The sequence below is a fragment of the Hippopotamus amphibius genome, chromosome 2, assembly GCF_030028045.1.
Source record: "Hippopotamus amphibius kiboko isolate mHipAmp2 chromosome 2, mHipAmp2.hap2, whole genome shotgun sequence".
NCBI classification, from domain to species: domain Eukaryota; kingdom Metazoa; phylum Chordata; class Mammalia; order Artiodactyla; family Hippopotamidae; genus Hippopotamus; species Hippopotamus amphibius.
Genome location: NC_080187.1, coordinates 178,927,977 through 178,948,296, shown reverse-complemented (window position 1 = coordinate 178,948,296; position 20,320 = coordinate 178,927,977). Strand labels below are relative to the sequence as shown.

General features: G+C 35.6%; 1 protein-coding gene across 4 annotated transcripts in view; it reads left to right on the top strand.

The window, feature by feature from the left end:
• AQR (aquarius intron-binding spliceosomal factor) overlaps nt 1-20,320 on the top strand; it is a 102,863-nt gene that overhangs the window by 66,461 nt on the left and 16,082 nt on the right. For all 4 annotated transcript variants that reach the window (XM_057721511.1, XM_057721512.1, XM_057721510.1 and 1 more), the window contains 7 exons: nt 4,373-4,508; nt 6,387-6,596; nt 11,025-11,162; nt 14,722-14,793; nt 15,872-16,059; nt 16,758-16,929; nt 17,508-17,678. In XM_057721511.1, the coding sequence (XP_057577494.1) occupies nt 4,373-4,508; nt 6,387-6,596; nt 11,025-11,162; nt 14,722-14,793; nt 15,872-16,059; nt 16,758-16,929; nt 17,508-17,678 (1,087 nt within the window). The remainder of the gene's footprint in view (nt 1-4,372; nt 4,509-6,386; nt 6,597-11,024; nt 11,163-14,721; nt 14,794-15,871; nt 16,060-16,757; nt 16,930-17,507; nt 17,679-20,320) is intronic.

The following is a 20,320-nucleotide window of genomic DNA, read 5'->3' as shown; positions in this document are numbered from 1 at the left end:
AAAGTTGCTTTGTAAAAGCTCATTTCATTTATAATTAAATTCATTTTTAAAGCATAATTTCAGACAGTAGGCATAATTAACAGCTGTACGTGATTAATACAGCCTTTGACTGTTGAATATTACTTTTGACCAAATTGATTATAGACATCAAAAGAGCTAAACAAGTGTTAACTTCTTATATTGCATTTATTTTGAGTTCTTGTATTAAAGAGCTCACCAGACATTTTTTAGCTTCTAAAAAGTCAGGGCAAAATCAACACATTTTAAGTTATTTAGGGCTCTAGATTTTTAATTTTGAATCAGCCAGTAATGCTTTCCTGAATTCTTCCCTAATGCTTCCCTGAGTTCTTCCCATGGGTATTTCTTCTTATTAAGCCTAACTTACACAAGTGGGCTCAACTCTAAAATCTACCAGTCCAGAATTCAGTGAATATATGGGTGCTAATGGAATGCTAATTACTGTACTTATGTGTGTTGCAGTACAATTTATAGTTTTTAAAGAATATTATAATAGAAAAGAAGTAGAATTTTTAAAATGATTTCAGGTACTGCCAAGTTTCTTACAAAAAAAAAATACTTCTCTCTTTCTGATAGGCAAATTAAGCTCCAGGTCTTGTTAGTAATGTATGTGCTTGTTTGAGTGTGCATTTATTTCATTTCTCTCTCTGTCTCTGTCATAATTTAAAAAAAAAATAGTGAATATTGTTTCATAATAAAATTAATATCACTTTCCCTGAAGAGAATGTTTTGTATCTAGTAAGATAGTAGAGAGGGAGTCATCACTCAGAATGCTGCTTCTCCAAAACAAGTTTTTAATCAGCTGTAATTATGCTATTATTTATAATTGTGTGCAGGCATACCTCAGAGACTGCAGATTCAGTTCCAGACCGTTATAATCAAGTGAATATCACAATAAAGCGAGTCACATGGACTTTTTTGGTTTCTCAGTGTATATGAAAATATTATTTATGCTGTACTGTAGTCTATTAAGTGTGCAGTAGCATTATGTCTAAAAGAAAACCGTGTACATACTGTAGTTAAAAAATACTTTATTGCTAAAAAATGCTAACATCATCTGAGCCTTCAACAAGCTGTAATCTTTTAGCTGGTGGATGATCTTTGCCTCAGTGTTGATGGCTGCTGACTGGTCAGGGTGGTGGTTGGGGTGGCTGTAGCAACTTACTAAAAGGAGACAACAGTGAAGTTTGCCATGTGGATTGAATCTTCCTTTCACGAATGATTTCTCTGTAGCAGGCAATGCTGCTTGATATTATATCACCCACAGTAGAACTTTCAAAATTAGAATCAGTCCTATCAAACTCTACCTCTACTTTATCAATTAAGTTTATGTAATGTTCTAAATCCTTTGTGGTTATTTCAACAATCTTCATATCATCTTCACGAGGAATAGATTCCATCTCAGAAAACTTCTTTTGTTTTGCTCATCCCTAAGGAGCAGCTCCTCATCTTTAAAGTTTTACCATGAGATTGCAGCAATTCAGTCCCATTTTCAGGCTTTACTTCTAGTTATCTTGCTACTTCTACCACAAACACAGTTTATTCCTCCACTGAAGTCTTAAACCCCTCAAAATCATCCATGAGAGTTAGGATAAACTTCTTCCAAACTCCTGTTAATTTTGATATTTTGACCTCTTCCAGTGAATCATGAATGTTCTTAATGACATCTAAAATGGTGAATCCTTACCAGAAGATTTTCAGTTTACTTTGTCCAGACCATCAGAGGAATTACTATCAGTGGCAGCTATAGTCTTATAAAAATGTATTTCTTAAATAAGACTTGAAAGTCAAAATGACTTCTTGGAACTTCCCTGGTGGCACAGTGATTAAGAATCCACCTGCCAATGCAGAGGATACGGGTTCGAGCCCTGGTCTGAGATCCCACATGCTGCGTAGCAGCTAAGCCCATGCGCCACAACTACTGAACCTGTGCTCTACAGCCCTCGAGCCACAGCTGCTGAGCCCATGTGCCACAGCTACTGAAGCCTGTGTGCCTAGACCCCATGCTCCACAAGAGAAGCCACCACAGTGAGAAGCTCGCGCACTGCAGCGAAGAGTAGCCCACACTCACCACAACTAGAGAAAGCCCATGAACAGCAATGAAGACCCAACGCAGCCAAAAATAAATAGATATATTTTTTTAAAAGATGACTCTTTGATGCATGGGCTGCAGAATGGATTTTGTGTTAGCAGGCATGAAAACAACATGAATCTCATTGTACATCTCCTTCAGAGCTCTTGGGTACCAGGTGCTTTGTCGATGAGCAGTAATATTTTTAAAAGAATCTTTTTCCTCAGAAGTAGGTCCAAACAGTGGGCTTAAAATATTTAGTAAACCATGTTGTAAACAGATGTGCTGTCATCCAGGCTTTGTTCCATTAACAGAGCACTAGCAGAGTAGATTTAGCATTATTCTTAAGGGGCCTAGGATTTCTGGAATGGTGAATGAGCATTGGCTTCAACTTAGAGTCACCAGTAGCATTAGCTCCTAACAAAAGAGTTAGCCTGTCCTTTGAAGGTTTGAAGCTGAGCATTGACTTCTCTGTAGCTATGGAAGTCCTAGATGGCATCTTCTTCCAGTAGAAGGCTGTATTTCTTCTACATTGAAAATCTGTTGTTTAGTGTAGCCACCTTCATTATTATAGCTAGATCTTTCATATAACTTGCTGCAGCTTCTACATCGGCACTTGCTGCTTCACACTGCACTTCTGTGTTATAGAGACAGCTTCTTTCCTAAAACCTCATGAACCAACCTTGGCTAGATTCAAACTTTTCTTCTGCCACTCCATCACCTATCTCAGCCTTCCTAGAATTAAAGAGAGTTGTGGCCTTGCTCTGTCTGGATTAGGCTTTGGCTTAAGGGAATGTTGTGGCTAGTTTGATCTTCTATCCAAACCACTAAAGCTTTCTTCATATCAGCAATAAGGCTGTTTTATTTTATCATTCATGTGTTCGCTGGAGTAGCACTTTTAATTTCCTTCAAGAACTTTTCCTTTGCATTCAGAACTTCACTAAGTGTTTGATGCAAAAGACCTAGCTTTTGGCATATCTCAGCTTTCAACATGCCTTCCTCACCAATCTTAGTCATTTCTAGCTTTTGATTTAAAGTGGGAGACATGTGATTCTTCCTTTCACTTGAACACTTAGAGGCCATTGGAGGGTTATTAATTGGCCTTACTTCAATATTGTTGTGTCTCAGGGAATAAGGAGGCCTGAGGAGAGAGAGAAAGATGGGGGAATGGCCAGTTGATAGAGCAAGTCAGAACACACACATTTATCAGTTAATTTCGCCATCTTATATGGTCATGGTTCGTGGCACCCCAAAACAGTTAAAACAGTAATATCAAAGATTACAGATCACAGATAACAAATGTAATAATAATGAAAATGTTTGAAATAGTTCAAGAATTGCCAAAATGTGACACAGACATGAAGTGAGCAAATGCTGTTGGAAAAAAATGGCACTGATAGACTTGCGCAATGCAGGGTTGCCACAAACCTTCAATTTGTTAAAACAAAAAAAAACAGTCTGCAAATTGCGATAAAGTGAAGCACAATGAAATGAGGTATTCTCCTACATTGCTTTTTTAAATTAATAGCTTTTTTTTTAGTATAGTTTTATGTTTACAGAATAATTGAGCAAATATTACATAGAATTCCATGTATATTTCTTCTTCTTTTTTTTTTTTTTTTTTTTTCAATTTAAAGGATTGAAAGAGGCACTTTATTCTTGTGGAAACAGTATGCATAGGTTTTGGGATCCAATTCTGGTTCCAGTTTTTTTCTTAACTACCTATCTGTGGGCCAGGTACTCTCCAAATTTCAGTTTTCTTACTCATGAACACACTTGCTCCAGATGCGAAGCTGCATGCTTGATGCTGAAGAATGATCAAATAAAATTTAAAATTACTTCAAAACCTTTAGAGCTAATCTACTTTTATGACAGTGCTAGTCAGAGTAGCCAATCTGTAAACTATATTCTGGTCTGTTATGAGATGAACTAGCACCTGAATGCACTATAGTGTTTCCTTTTTTGTGAAGGTCTTTTTATGAAGAAAAAAAAAAAGCTGAACTAGAGGTAGGTTTAGTGATATAATTGATTTTCTTGTCTCACAGACCACCAGCACATTTGCGGATCAACCCTGATCCATAGGGTACATTTTAAGTAGCTTTAGTATAAAGTAACTCAAGAACTATCACTTACAGTAAATATAAAATATGTTTTCTAGCTTTTTTCCCCCCTTTTTGGCCATTTATCGTTTCTGTTATGATTTTCTTAAATATTTTGCTGACAGTTTCCTTGAAAGTCTCTTCATTATATAATTTTGCCTTTTTGCTTAATTGAAATTTTTAGGTATGGAAGAGTTAATTATGTCCTAGCTCGAAGAATAGAACTTTTAGAAGAAGTCAAAAGATTGCAAAAGAGTCTAGGGGTTCCAGGAGATGCTTCATATACTTGTGAAACTGCAGGCTATTTCTTCTTATATCAGGTAAGAGATTAAGGGTTTTTAAATTATACTTTATTGTAATATATAGTTTTCAGTTGGAAGCTGGAGTTGGTTCTGGAGATCCTTTCTTGAAAGCCTATTTTTTGGTTGAGTAGACTAAGATATATGCTGTTGCCAAAGCTATATTTGTGAATGTTAAGTGTTTGTGTTTCCTGTTATCTTCAGTTTTTTTTGCTAAATAACTTTGCTTGATGACTCATTCAGTGAAAGGCCAATGTTACTACTTAATTTTTTTTCTTCTTTTTTTTTCCTTGCTATTGACTAAGTTTCTAGTCTCTCACACTCTCTCTCTCTCTTTCGTTTTTTTGCATTACTATAGAAATATAACTAGTCTAGCTACCCAGTGGAAACAAATGCAGCTCTTTAACTTTTGCTATTCATATTAGTCAAGTAAATTTTTAAATTTCCAGAAATACATTTTGTTTTAATATTAATGTCAAAGTAAGAGTTTAAGTTAAAAATTCTTTGATTTCAATTTAGAGGCATGTTTTTGCTTTTGTTAGTGTTAATTTTGGGGGTGTGAAAATTAATGAGAAATGGAAAGCCAAATAAAATGAATAAAAATAAACTTTAATAGTCAGTTGGTTTACTAATAATTTTAAATGGATTAAACATAAATAATGAAGATTATTGTATAACTATTTATTCTCTTTGTACTAATGCTATTTGTATATTTTAGGTATAAATCATAACATTGAAATTTTAAAATGTATATGAGAAAAGAGTTTATGCTCATTAGAAGCAGATAAACCAGTTGAGTCCATTCAGAATGAGCACATTTCATGGTTCCTTGTGAAACACGGGACATGTGCATGATCTTGCAAAGTTGTCTGCATTAGACTCAGACTGTTAAGAATTTTGAATAATGGAGTAAAGATCATGCTTAAATGCATGTTTGTCACACAAAAAAAATCACTAGGCTCTCAGTGAAAACTACTTTTAAAAGTAGTAAAAATAATATGTAAATTATAGAGGCTTAAGTAATAAATTTGAGAAATATGAATTTGAGGCCTCACAGTATAGAGCAACAATTTTGAGCACATAATGATCACATTGGGAAAATTGTTTATAAAAGAAATTCTCAAGCTCTGTCCCCAGAGACTTTCTTTCAGTAAGGTATGGCATCCAGGAATCTATATTTTTACTTAGCTTTTTAGATATTCTGCCTAAGGACCACACTTTGGGAAACACTGAAATTATAATAGAAAAATTGAGAGAATTACAAAAATTGAGATTAAGTAGGAACTGTGTAGAGCCATAGTTAACATTTATACCAGGATGTAATTGAACTACCTATGTCATAAAAGTCATAAAATGAGCTTTCAAGTATATACTCAGCTTAACCAGAAGTTCTTTATAAGTATGCTAAAGAGAATTGGAAAAATTATGAAGGTCTAGGAGAAGGGTTGACAAGTGCTAAATTGATTAAAAAGCTACTAGAGCTGAACTTAACCATATATGGAGAGAAACTGGGATAGTGAAAAAATAAGGAATTTCTTTGTCCAGAGAGGGGTGTTTTTTTTTTTTTTTTTTTTGATCCTCAATCATAAACTGTGTTGAATATGCATAGAAAATCTGAAATGTCTGAGATAAAGTCCCATGAGATGATCCTGAGGTTTTTTCCCATCTGTACATTTTTTATTAAAGAGTTTTTTTTCCTACAGCCTTAAAGGTTACTTTTATAAGGGAAGGGAAATCTGTCAGTGACTTGGATAAGAAATAGTCCTGTTGGGTCAAAGGTTGTTTTTCTTTTCCTTTTCTTTTACCTACCAAATCTTATTTTTACTCGATTCCTTTTTTATTTTACTATTTAAAACGTAAGAGCTGGCAAATTTAACCTCAAGTCTCTCTTTCTTACAGGTAATGTCTCGTTGGGAAGAGTATATCAGCAAAGTGAAAAATAAAGGTAACACATTGCCAGATGTTACCGAAGTCTCCACTTTCTTCCCTTTTCATGAGTACTTTGCAAATGCCCCCCAACCCATTTTTAAAGGCCGATGTTATGAAGAAGACATGGAAATTGCTGAAGGATGTTTCAGGCATATTAAGAAAATCTTTACTCAGCTCGAGGTAAAGATTCTCAAGTTCTTTTAATTTTCCTTTAAAGATTTTAAGCTTAGTTGGTTTTCTTTTTTAAAATGTAGTAAGTGGAACATTCAAATCTAGCAAACCAGATTATTACTTGTAAGTGAGATTATTGGAAGCATTTATTGTCCTAATTCAAGAAATAAGTAGAAATTAAGATATTCATTGAATCCCCATTTTTCTGGTTTTTCTACTGTGAAAGTCTTAGTATTTAAGAAAAGGATGCTTTCATTAGGAGATTTAACAATCGTTCTTTGTTTTTTTTTTTAAGCTCTTTATTGGAATATAATTGCTTTACACTGTTGTGCCAGTTTCTGAGGTACACCAAAGTGAATCAGCTGTATTTATACATATATCCCCATATCCCCACCCTCCTGCGATTCCCTGCCACCCTCCCTATGCTGGCCCTCTAAGGCATCACCCATCATTGAGTTTATCTCCTTATGTTATGCAGGAACTTCCCACAAGCTATCTGTTTTACATTTGGTGGTATATATATGTCAGTGCTACTCTCTCACCTAGTCCCAGCTTCCCCTGTGGCCCCCCCTCCCCCCCAACTCTGTGTCCTCAAATCCGTTCTCTACATCCGCATCTTTATTCTTGCCGTGTCACTGGGTTCATCAGTACCATTTTTTTTTAGATTCCATGTATATGAGTTAGTATACGGTATGCTTTTCTCTTTCTGGCTTACTTCGCTCTGTATGACAGTCTCTCGGTCTATCCACCTCACTACAAATAACTCAATTTCATTCTTTTTTATGGCTTAGTAATATTCCATTGCATATATGTGCCACGTCTTCTTTATCCATTCATCTGTTGATGGGCATTTAGGTTGCTTCCACATCCTGGCTATTGTGGTGCGATGAGCATTATGAGCATTATGGTACATGTTTCTCTTTCGATTATGGTTTTCTCCAGGTATATGCCCAGTAGTGAGATTGCTGGGTCATATGGTATTCGTTTTTTAAGGAACCTCCAGATTGTTTTCCATAATGGCTGTACCAACTTACATTCCCACCAACAGTACAGGAGAGTTCCCTTTTCTCCACACCCTCTCCAACATTTGTTGTTTCCAGATTTTGTGATGATGGCCATTCTGATTGGTGTGAGGTGATACCTCATTGTGGCTTTGACTTGCATCTCTCTAATGATTAGTGATGTTGAGTATCTTTTCTTGTGTTTGTTAGCCATCTGCATGTCTTCTTTGGAGAAATGTCTATTTAGGTCTTCTGCCTATTTGTGGATTGGGTTATTTGCTTTTTTGGTATTAAGCTGCATGAGCTGTTTGTATATTTTGGAGATTAATCCTTTGTCCGTTGCTTCGTTGGCAAGTATTTTCTGCAATTCTGAGGGTTGTCTTGTCTTGTTTATGGTTTCCTTCACTGTGGAAAAGCTTTTAAGATTCATTAGGTCCCATATGTTTATTTTTTAGTTTATTTCCATGATTCTAGGAGGTGGGTCAAAAAGAATCTTGCTTTGATGTATGTCATAGAGTGTTCTGCCTCTAAGAATTTTATAGTGTCTGGCCTTCCATTTAGGTCTTTAATCCATTTGGAGTTTATTTTTGTGTATGGGGTTAGGAAGTGTTCTCATTTCATTCTTTGACATGTAGCTGTCCAGTTTTCCCAGCACCACTTATTGAAGAGGCTGTCTTTTTTCCATTGTATACTCTTACCTCCTTTATCAAAGATAAGGTGCCCATATGTGCGTGGATTTATCTCTGGGCTCTCTATTGTGTTCCATTGATCTGTATTTCTGTTTTTGTGCCAGTACCATACTGTCTTGATCACTGTAGCCTTGTAGTATAGTTTGAAGTCAGGGAGCCTGATTCCTCCACCTCCGTCTTTCCTTCTCAAGATTGCTTTGGCTATTTGGGGTCTTTTGCGTTTCCATACAAATCGTAAAATTTCTTGTTCTAGTTCTGTGAAAAATGCCATTAGTAATTTGATAGGGATTGTGTCGAATCTGTAAATTGCTTTGGGTAGTATAGTCATTTTCACAATATTGATTCTTCCATTCCAAGAACATGGTATGTCCCTCCATCTGTTTGTATCGTCTTTGATTTCTTTCATCAGTGTCTTATAGTTTTCTGCATACAGGTCTTTTGCCTCCTTAGGCAGGTTTATTCCTAGGTATTTGATTCTTTTTGTTACGATGGTGAATGGGAGAGTTTCCTTAATTTCTCTTTCTGCTCTTTCGTTATTAGTGTATAGGAATGCGTGAGATTTCTGTGCATTAATTTTGTATCCTGCTACTTTACTAAATTCATCGATTAGTGCTAGCAGTTTTCTGGTAGCATCTTTAGGGTTTTCTATGTATAATATCATGTCATCTGCAAAGAGTGACAATTTTACTTCTTTTCCAGTTTGGATTCCTTTTGTTTCTTTTTCTCCTCTGATTGCTGTGGCTAAAACTTCCAAACCTATGTTGAATACTAGTGGTGAGAGTGGGCACCCTTGTCTTGTTCCTGTCCTTAGAGGGAATGCATTCAGTTTTTCACCATTTACAATGATGTTGGCTGTTGGTTTGTCAAATATGGCTTTTATCATGTTGAGATAACTTCCTTTTATGCCCACTTTCTGGAGAATTTTTATCATAAATGGATGTTGAACTTTGTCAAAAGCTTTTTCTGCATCTATCAAGATGATCATATGGTTTTTATCCTTCAATTTGTTAATATGATGTATCACATTGATTGATTTGCATATATTGAAGAACCCTTGCATTCCAGGGATAAACCCCGCTTAATCATGGTGTATGATCTTTTTAATGTGCTGTTGGATTCTGGTTGCTAGTATTTTGTTGAGGATTTTCGCATCTATATTCATCAGTGATATTGGCCTGTAATTTTCTTTTTTTGTGACATCTTTTTCTGACTTTGGTATCAGGGTGATCTATGGCCTCGTAGAATGAGTTTTGTTCTTTGATTTTGAATTTGCCCATTCTAAGTTCTTTATGCCTTTGACCTGTAGACAAAAAGTGAGGTTGCTGTGTTAGCCAGGATGACTGTTCCTATTATTAAAGTGAGATATGAATCACCAGTATACAGGGGACAGAGAAGAATATGTTTGGAACCCAGGGACCCCCAGGATCCTTCCTAGTTTTTTCACTATTGGAAGACTACAGCATTGCTGTAAAAGGATCACATTCAGTCTCAGATTCCTTAGTAAGAACCTTTAGGATTACTTCAGATAAAAAGACTGTGCCTTTTTTTAAAAGTTTTTGTACCTTTTAGATATGATTTTATCCCTACTTCCTGCAACAATATCTGGCACATCATGTTCAGTAAACACTGATACATGGTGTGGGTAGATGGCTAGAAATGAATGGATGGTAGGTACAGAATAATAAACATGTATATGTATATGTAGTATGTATATATAGTATGAAATAAGTAAAATTTTAAAACCTGAAAACAGGATTATAGTATGTTTATGATTATACAAATAGGATATAAAAGGATAAAAACATAATTTATAATAGCTGTCTGGGGAGGGAGTGGGAAGCACCATGTGTACCTGTGATGCTTTAATTATTTAAAAAAACAAACAAAAATATTTAAAAGTCTGAAGTATGATATAACGTTCAGATTTGATAAAACTTAATATTAAGTACTCTGCATGGGCTTGTTTGCTCCTCACATCCATCTATTGTCCATTCCCCTACTCTGCTCTATGGGGGATCCTCTGCCATGGTCAGGGCTGAGACTGGTCCTTGGAGTTTTAATTTCCCAGCTTCTCATGTCAGCTGACTTCTGGTGGGTTTAGCCAATGCAAAATGTGGCAGAAATAGAGGGAAGAGAAAAGCCAGGATATCCTCCACCCGCTCCTCTGCCTGAGATTTCATCTCTCCCATGGCTCCAGTTTCTGCTGGCCTGGCCCACTGCGATTCCAGCTTATTCTCGTACCCCAGTTTCTGGACTCTAATAACACTTCCTGCACTTTGATCCTTTCTAGCCTAGTAATGGTCATAATTTCCTGTTGTTGCCAATCTCTGGGTTATTTCACCATTCCCTGGTTGGCTTTTCTGCTCCTCCATCACCTGTATAATGAGTTCTCTGCAATAAATTCCCTTTGTTATAAATACTTGAAGTATTTTCTGTTTTCCTGGAGAGACCTTGAATTATATAGGCACATTGGTGATTGATATTTTATTCAATATTCTTGTTGATACTGTAAATATTTTATCTTATACCAAAAAAAAAGCAGTCCAAATTATAGCTTGACTATCAGTTATTATTTGAACTCAGTTAGGACCTTATTAATCATGGACAGAATTATGATTCTTTTGGCTTAGCTTATGAGATATTTATATTAATTTCTCACATTAAGTCTCATAAACTGGATTGTATAAATGTATGCATGAACTGTTTATTTTGTAAAATAGTATCTCATTGTTCCCCCACTTCCATAGGAATTCAGAGCGTCTGAACTGCTTCGAAGTGGACTAGACAGATCTAAATACCTTTTGGTGAAAGAAGCCAAAATCATTGCTATGACCTGTACTCACGCTGCCTTAAAACGACATGATTTAGTCAAGTTAGGTTTCAAGGTAAAGACTTAAACTTTAGTTCCTTAATTCACCTATTCAGCTTCTATTAGTTCTTTTCCCTTCCCTTCCCTTCCCTTCCCTTCCCTTCCCTTTTTTCTCCTCCCTTCCCTCCCCTCTCCTCCTCTCCCCTCCCCTTCCCCCCCCTCACCTCCCCACTCCCCCTCCCCTCCCCACTCCCCCTCCCCTCCTCTCCCCTTCCTTCTTCCCTTCCCTCCTCTTCTCTTCTCTTCTTATACTAGGCCATTTCCCTTGGACATTTGCATTTTACTGAAATTTGCATTTATAATTACTTTAAAAGAGACAGAGATGATAACCTCCCACGTTTATATGATTAGTAAACTAAATCTAATTTTTCTAAATTTAGACATTTGTCCTTTAAGTAACATTATAACCATATGATTATCTAACTTCTAATACTTGCTAAGATATATTAATTTATTTTCACTATGTTAAAAAAAATCTCCAAACAGAACTAAAAGCTTTATAAAAATAACATTTGACAGTGTTTTTTACCTATTAGACATCCATATGCTTGCATTGTTTACCTTTTAAGCACACATCCATTCCCAGTTATTTGTTCATACAGTAAATGAAAAGCCTTCTCTTTGAGGATATGGTATACACTTATTTACACTGTCAAAGGAAATATTTAAACGACTTCATCTTAGGATAAGGTCTGGAGAGCTGAAGGGCAAGACAGCCGGTTATTTGTTACTCAGTTGAAATGGAGTGTAATAATTGAGCAGTATATTTGAATTTGCAGAGGCTTTGTGACTTTGCTGTTGGTACTGACTAAACTCTGATTTTAATGCAAGTCATTTAACTTGCCTGCAACTGTTTTATCGGTTGTTATTTATAGTGTTTGTGTACTGATTTGAATTCAGAGTTAGCAAAGCATTTCTTGTTGATGAAAATAACTGACAGTTTTTAAATGTTAAGAGCTCACTGGAAGGTAAGTGCTAAATAAATTCAAGGTGATAGAATTGTTGTTATCTTGGATGAAAATTTCCTCAGTTGCAAGGTAAGACAAATATAATTGATTAAAAGGTTGTGTGAACTTACCTAGTGGTGTGAACTTACCTTTTGCAAATTAGTGAGAATTTTTCACCTAAATATTTTGTTCTTGGGGCTGACACATAAAATATGCTTTGGATTGATATTAAATCATATCAGTTTAATAACACAGGAAAATGATGCAATCTGAATACAGCCTTTTATGCTTTCATGCAGCTGTTCACATGCATATTCTACAAAACATTACTTGTAATTTATTGCATTTTCATTGATCATTTTCCTACATTGTGCTGTACATCTAAAGATAGTTGAATGAGTGCTGATAGTATCCCTTACATTTTTTATATTTTGAATTTTGAAGTTTTATTTTTATCAGGCTTATACATGCATCTGGTGAGCTTAAAAACTTTGTAGATCTATTTAACATTAAAAAAAGGGCCGTCCCCTTACTCCCCTGTTGCTCCGCAGTTGTTTAATCTTTCAACTCTTTTAGTGTTTCCTTTGTCCTTTCATTTATATCAATAAAGAATGTTAAATTTCCAATTTAGGCATTGTCTTTTGATTCAGTGCTGTCCCCAAGGAGACATGCAAGCACATTTGTGTACTCTTCCTTCCTTAATACACCCAGTATAGTTGTGTCATAATTTTGCCTTGTGATTAAAATGTCCTTTTTAGCAGAATCTATAGGTATATTTTTAAAAGTTAAATTGCATTAGATTTTCAGAGTTGTTTCTCAGGAAGGAGGCTCTCTAAGCTGTCATCTTTGAGCTGCTCCCACTCTGTTTTCCATATTGTGTCTTATCACCTTGAGAGTCCACACGGGAACTTCTGAGAAAATATGGCTCTTTGAACACCTCCTTCTCCTAGGTTCCCACCAGGATGACCTGATTAATCATTGTAATAGGGAGATTTAGCATCAGATAGAGCTAGAGAAGACACCCATCCACATGCCTAAAACTTCAGGTAGTTTCAATAAGAAACAGTGCAGAATTGAACACTAACTTTCATCATGTCCAATGGAAATCCAGCTCAGCTACCAGTCATGGACAAATAGCATTATTTTGGTAAAAATGAGTAGCACAGAAATTAGAGGATATATAAAAAATTAGTTTAAAAGAAAAGAGTTAATTAAGCATTAAGAGTAAATATGCTCCCCCTACCTTCCACTTCCTTGGAAAACAAAATAAGGGGAGAAAACTTTGAAAATAGAAAGCAAAGGAGCTCTTAATTTGTACTTAGTCAAAGTCTTAAAGAAAGTATTTTACCAATAAAACAAGGAATAGGATATCATACTATTATAAGTAGCAATCAGAATTAGAATTGGAAGGGAAAGATAAAACCTGTTGAGAATAAATCTAGAAGAAAATTGGGCAGATAGAGAAAGAGATGCATGAAAGAAAGAATGAAATTTCCTTGGGTTGGAGAAAGACTTGATTTTTCATTTATTTATGTTCAGTGCCTAACATTCCTGGAAACTGGGCTAGAGGGAGGATTCAGGCATCAAACAAGTACATAAATATACAGATAGAATTACAAATTGTAATATGCTGCGACACAAAGGAACAGAGTACTGTGAAACCCGTTTTAGACTGAGATGTCAAGGAAGGCCTGGATAAAGTGGGTATTATGCTGATACTTTAAAGATGAGAAAGAGCCAAGCAGACAAAAAGTGAACAGAAAATAGCATGTGCAGAGGGCCTGAGGCATGAATGATTTTATCATTTCTGAGAAAATGAAATAGGTCAGCGTCGTTGAAGCTTAATGAGTAAGGAGAAAGGTGACAGGTATGAGAGGAAGGCAGGGGCCAGATTAAATATAGGTCCTAGTTAATACATCTCTTGCAGCCCACATTAAAGGGTCTTTTTTTCCTAGAACTGTTGGAAGCCAATGAAGGGTTAGAAATCAGAAGGTGACATGATGTGATGACTGTTACATGAGTGGTTTAGGGGAGCCAAGATAGAAAGGGGAGGGACTAATAAAGAGATTACTGGCAGTAGTCAGAGTAGTGCCTTGAATTAGAGTGATGGTGGTAGTAGATATGTAGAAAAACGAAGAGATACTAGAGGGAGTTTTGAAGATAAAATTGGCATGCTTTGGTGACAGATTAAATGCCAGGGATTGGAAACAGAAGGGAATTGTTGAGTGCCGAGTACAATTTGTAAGGGAAAAAAATTACTGCAAAATACTACGTAGGGTAAGAGTACCAATGGAAATGACCTCATATATAATCATAGGTTGATTCTTGCTTATATAGAACTTGAAGAACTGAATATCTAAATTGATATCATAATCCAAGAAATGATAAACGAGACCTCCTCCATGTAGAGTTGTACATTTAGGGCACTTGCTTGAGGTTAAAGACTTGAATTGGAGAAGCAGTAGCATAATGGTAAAAAAGATCATGAACTTTCTGTTTGAGTACATTTATATGTTTTTTTAATGTGAATTATTTGAGGGGTTTTGGAATGGTTGTTATAGTCATGGTGGTAGCTATTTGGGTTTCCAGCTGTCTTTTTGATAAGCTTTCTTTTTCTCCCTTTCTCAGTATGACAACATTTTAATGGAAGAGGCTGCTCAGATTCTGGAGATAGAAACTTTTATACCTCTTCTTCTGCAGGTAAGATACTGAGATTGAGACAAAGAAAGTAGAGTTTTAAGAATTCTGGGGAGGTAGGAGCATCAGAAAACTATACAGTTTGGGGGTGCTAATTGCTATGATTATATATTCTCCTTAACTTTATTATGTTTGGTATTCTATTTTAAGCCTGTAAACTTCCTTTAATGTATTTACTGATTACTGAGTAGTTTGTGTTGTTTGGGAGTACTATTTAAAAATTCATAGTTTACCTCTAAGTTTTGAGAAGACTTAGTAATTTTAACCAAGAAAATTACATTGTTATGCAGTTTGGAGGGAAGATGAGCTCTTTTTTCATTTCTTTTAGAGTTGTTTCTGGGATTGTTTTTGATCCCTGGACACATTGCTTTTCTTTATTTTTGCCTGAATTTTTTTAGTTAAATGATGATGTTTAAGAATGTTTTCTTATTGTACAGTAGTCTTTACTATAGAAGCATAAGAAACAAAATGTGGAATTCCTAATTGAAGAATAGAGGCTATTCTAGTTCATAGATAAATTGGGTTCCAAAAATTTGTTTTTTAAAGCCAGGTTATTTGGGACTTGTATTTTATCAGGATGTATTTCAAGGAACAAGGAGGCATGTAGAATAGGAAATTGAAGTAGTAGTGTAGGAAATTAAAGAAGGTATTATTTCTGCTTCTCTGGGGAGGGGTTCCCGAACTGGCTGTTGGTATAATTGTGATACAAGGTATTTACTTTGGCGTCTTTCCATTTCCCTGTTTGGGCATCTGTTTTCTTTCTGTGTACCTTTGCCTAATTATGACCTAAGCCTCCCAGACCTCTTTGGGTTACCCTGCATATTTAAAGTAGGGTAATTCCACACTTGCCTTTTCAATCCCTCCATCCTCCTTCATGCACTGTCAGCCAAGAGCAATGGTACCCGTACAAGTCATTCTGTAAACTTGCCAGATTCTTCTTTGCGGAACTGGTGAGTAGCAAGAATTAGTATGCTATTAAAGCCATCTTATGAATAACAAGAATCTTGTGCAATAAATTGGAGATTAACAGAGTCCTATATTAATTAGATTATTTTGCCATTTCCTCACTTTTTATTCCTAGAATCCTCAAGATGGTTTTAGCCGACTAAAACGTTGGATTATGATTGGCGATCATCACCAGTTACCTCCAGTCATTAAGAACATGGCCTTTCAGAAGTATTCAAACATGGAGCAGTCTCTCTTTACTCGCTTTGTCAGGGTTGGAGTTCCTACTGTGGATCTCGATGCCCAAGGGAGGGCCAGAGCAAGGTAAAGGAGACAGGGCAACAGTGGACGGGAAAAGGTGGATATTAGGGATATTACTCCTATTTAAAGACATCAGTTCCATGATCCAAGTATTTGATAACATCTTCTGTATAGACTCTTAGCACTCCCTACTATCCAGGAACTTGCCTGGATACAAATCTACAAATTGGAAAGTACCTGTACTGCCTTCAGCATGGGGTGTGAATTGACCAAATTATTTCCTTCATTTTATTCATTGAGATTAATATAAGTGACTTATAAACTAAGGGTTTCTTTTCACGGTCACCTCCCTTTTCTTCATGCCCCCAAAAGATATATGATTAATATCATTTTGAAATCTAAAGCTAGAGGTAAGCAAGAGGAGAACACATTAATTCTTACTTCATAAAATGTACAGGTCCCCTCTCATAGTTACCTCAAAAGTTTTTCCACTATTTAGACTCTTCTGTGATTTTTTTTTATTTAAGGACTAAAGATAGCATGTACCTAGAGAACATAATGGAGCTATCATTTCTGTAATATCATCAGTCTTCTGATTTGGTTACTTACAAAAGCACTATTGCTAGAAAGATGAGCACAAAATGGGTAATATGAAAATTAAAAGGAAGAGCTCAGTTCCTTAGAAACCCCCTTATGGTATATTAAAAGGGGATTTACATTGCTAATATTTTCTGTGTTGGGGGGATTTGTTTCTTTGAAAGCTTATGCAACCTCTACAACTGGCGATACAAGAACCTAGGAAACTTACCCCATGTGCAGCTCTTGCCGGAGTTTAGTACAGCAAATGCTGGCTTGCTCTATGACTTCCAGCTCATTAACGTTGAAGATTTTCAGGGAGTGGGAGAATCTGAGCCTAATCCTTACTTTTATCAGGTAAGAAAGAACATGAAACTCTTAAGTTTATTTTGCATTTGCCTGACTGAATTAGTACCTAAATGAGTATTACTGAACCATAAAACTGAGCAATAACTTATCCTAAATTAACAATGATAAAAAGAGGGTATGTGGTAATTATCTCCCTTTAACATTTGCAATAGATTTGCAATACATGGAACAATCATAAAATAGAAGTCACCAACTTAAAGGCTTAATATCTCTGGGGCCACAACAATCATACTACAGATCAATAATATCCCGCTACAGTGTATCACAACTATAGTTATGGACAGAAATATTAACAATTAACTGTCAAACCCAGTCTGACAACATATACACCCAGCAGCACCAGAGCTGGCCCTCAATTTTTACACAATGTTTTTCTGTTTTCCCTCATACTTAGTTTTTTTGTGTGTGTATTATATTTGTTCTCTTACTAATGGTTGCCATTAACTAGCACAATTTGTTCAAGATATTAACTCTTCACTTCTAGAGGTATGATAAATGAACAGATTGTGCTAGTTAATGGTTTTCTCTCTAAAGGGAAATAAATGCACAATCTGTTTTCATTACAGAATCTTGGAGAGGCAGAATATGTAGTGGCACTTTTTATGTACATGTGCTTACTTGGTTACCCTGCTGACAAGATCAGCATTCTAACAACATATAATGGACAAAAGCATCTCATTCGTGACATCATCAATAGACGATGTGGGAGCAATCCATTGATTGGAAGACCAAATAAGGTAATTTTATGATTATAATATGTTCTCTTATTCATGTTGTTGGCAAGATGGAAAGATTTAGATTTATTATGAGTTATTTATATTGTTCTACTTTGTCTCTTTGCTATCTCCTTTTAAAATATGTGAGAAAATGAAATAATAGGAACTCTATAAATTATTCCCTGGCAGTTCTGTCTGACAGTGTTATTGGTTTGCTATGAATGTCTGTCTCAACTATCACATTGAAGATTTTTTTGATAGTAATCAGAAATGTTTCTAAAACTTTTTATTGGTAAAATAATGTCTAATGAAACTATTATGTCCTTTATAGTAGAAATAGGAGTTGTGACATTTCTTATTTTATTTGTTTTACAAAGGTATAATTTGTACTGCTTCTTATTTCTCTCTGTATGTGTGTGTGTCTGTGTATGTGGGGGAGAGTGTTTTTTCTTGAGGATAAAGGAAAATCATAAAGTACATTCAGACCTTAGGATTTTTTTTTTATACAGAATAACAAAACGTAAATATAGTGTTAGTAATATGAAATTAGGACTTTGGTTGTGAACGTAGATATATAAAATTCTTTCACCTTTTCTTGGAAATCATCCACAAGTAAGAGGAAAATGGGAGGAGGAAAAAACAAATTCCACTTTTAGTGAGATGTCATATGACTAAGATCAGGAAGAAAATGTGGGAAGAAGAGAATTTAGGGGATTAGTCTTGAAAATGCCAGCAAAAACACACTTTCTGAAAGTGAGTGGCATACTTTGAAGTATAAGAGCCACATCCCTATTATTCAACAACGGATGTGGGTATTGGGGGTGAGCAGAGCCTTCCTGGTCCCAGACTGGTTCAAAGAAGACTACAGGTGAGCTATATTTGAAAAAAGTTTCCACTACTATATGGCAGTGGAAAAGAGAACCATCTGTTATGAAAATCACCAAGGCTTTAGAAAACAGTGCTGCTCACCCCAACCTAATCTCTTGTACATGGCTAATAAGAGAAACCTGCCTAATCAGTGGTAAAATAGAGGGGAAAAGGGAACTCGCACAAGCTCAATTCATAAATGAGGGAAGAGCATCAGAACATACTAATTGACAAGATAACATACTCCAGGAAACATGTTGGCCTAGAACAGATGGAAATTTTGAATGCATATTTGGGTATGAACTTTAAAATACTTAATGAAGTACCCATTTCTGTAAGGAAAGGCTACAAAACAGAGAAATTGAAGAACCCAGTAAAAGATAAAATGTGAACTGGCAGAAAATAAAACAAAATCAAAGAAATAGAGACAAAATTAAAAGGAATGGGGAGGAACAGACACTGTAGAACACTCCATAAAGGGATATAGAGAGTGAAAATGAGAAACTAATAACTTTGAAATACAGAAAGCTTAGAAATAGAAGAACCTCATTGTCTGAGTCCTTTTATTTATAGGTAACAGAAAAACTTAAACAATAAAGAAAGTTACCATCTCTCATAACAAGAAGATGAAGGTAGTGTGGCTCCAGGTTAGATTACAGAGTGACTCAATGATGTCATCAGAGACCAAGTTTCATTACATCCTTCACTTCTGCTGTCCTTGAGCTCTCCACATGGTCAGAATAGGAACAGAATTTCCAGGTAGAGTGTCCACACATAAGAGCAAAGGACTTATATCCCGAATATAGAACTTCTAGAAAAGTCATTGTAAAATACAGACAACCCAATACAAATTGGCAAATGAATTGGACAGCATAGAAATGGACAATGAGCACATGAAAAAATGCTTACCATCACTAGTTGTCAGGGAAATGCAAATTAAAACTACAGTGAGGTACCACTACAAAGCCAATAGAATGGCTAAAATTATAAAGATTGACAGTGTACCAAGTGTCAGCAAGGGTGTGGAGCAGCTAGAACTCTGGAACTGGAACATTGCTGGTGAATGTGTAGAGTGGTACAGCAACTTTGGAAAACAGTTTGACAGTTTCTTGTAAACACTTACCCGCACAGTCCAGCAATTTTACCCCCAGATATTTATCCAAGAGCAATAAAAACATATGTACACAAAAATATTTATACATGAATATTCATTGCAGCTTTATTTAAAATAGCCCCAAACTAGAGACAACCAAAATGCTATGAACAAGTGAATGAATGAGCAAATTGTAGTATATTTATTCAGTGGAATACTATTAACCAGTAAAAACATATGAACTTCTAATTTATGATTCCATTTTTATGGAATTCTAGAACTGCCAAAAAATTATCTATAGTGACAGAAAGCTGATCAGTGGTTGCCTGGGACTGGGGGATACAGATTTGATGACAAAAGGGACTGAGGTGTTGGAAATTTTGATTGTGGTGGTGGTTATATGGGAGAATATATTGTTAACATTTATCAAATTGTACACTTAAAATGTTGCTGGGCATCAAATTGGGATACTAGGTATGTAATTAGCTGAACACAGTCCCTGCTTTCATGGAACCTGAGTGTAGTCTAATAAGAGAAAGACTGTTAATTCCACAAATAGTTACTTAGGTATCTGCAGAGTTAAAGATAAGTTCTGTAAGTGTGAATAATATAGAGACGTAACTTAGTCTGGTTACCGTGGGTTTATTTCATGGTGTTCATTAACTTGTTCTTTCAGTTCCAAGTATATAGTCGTGTTCTTTTG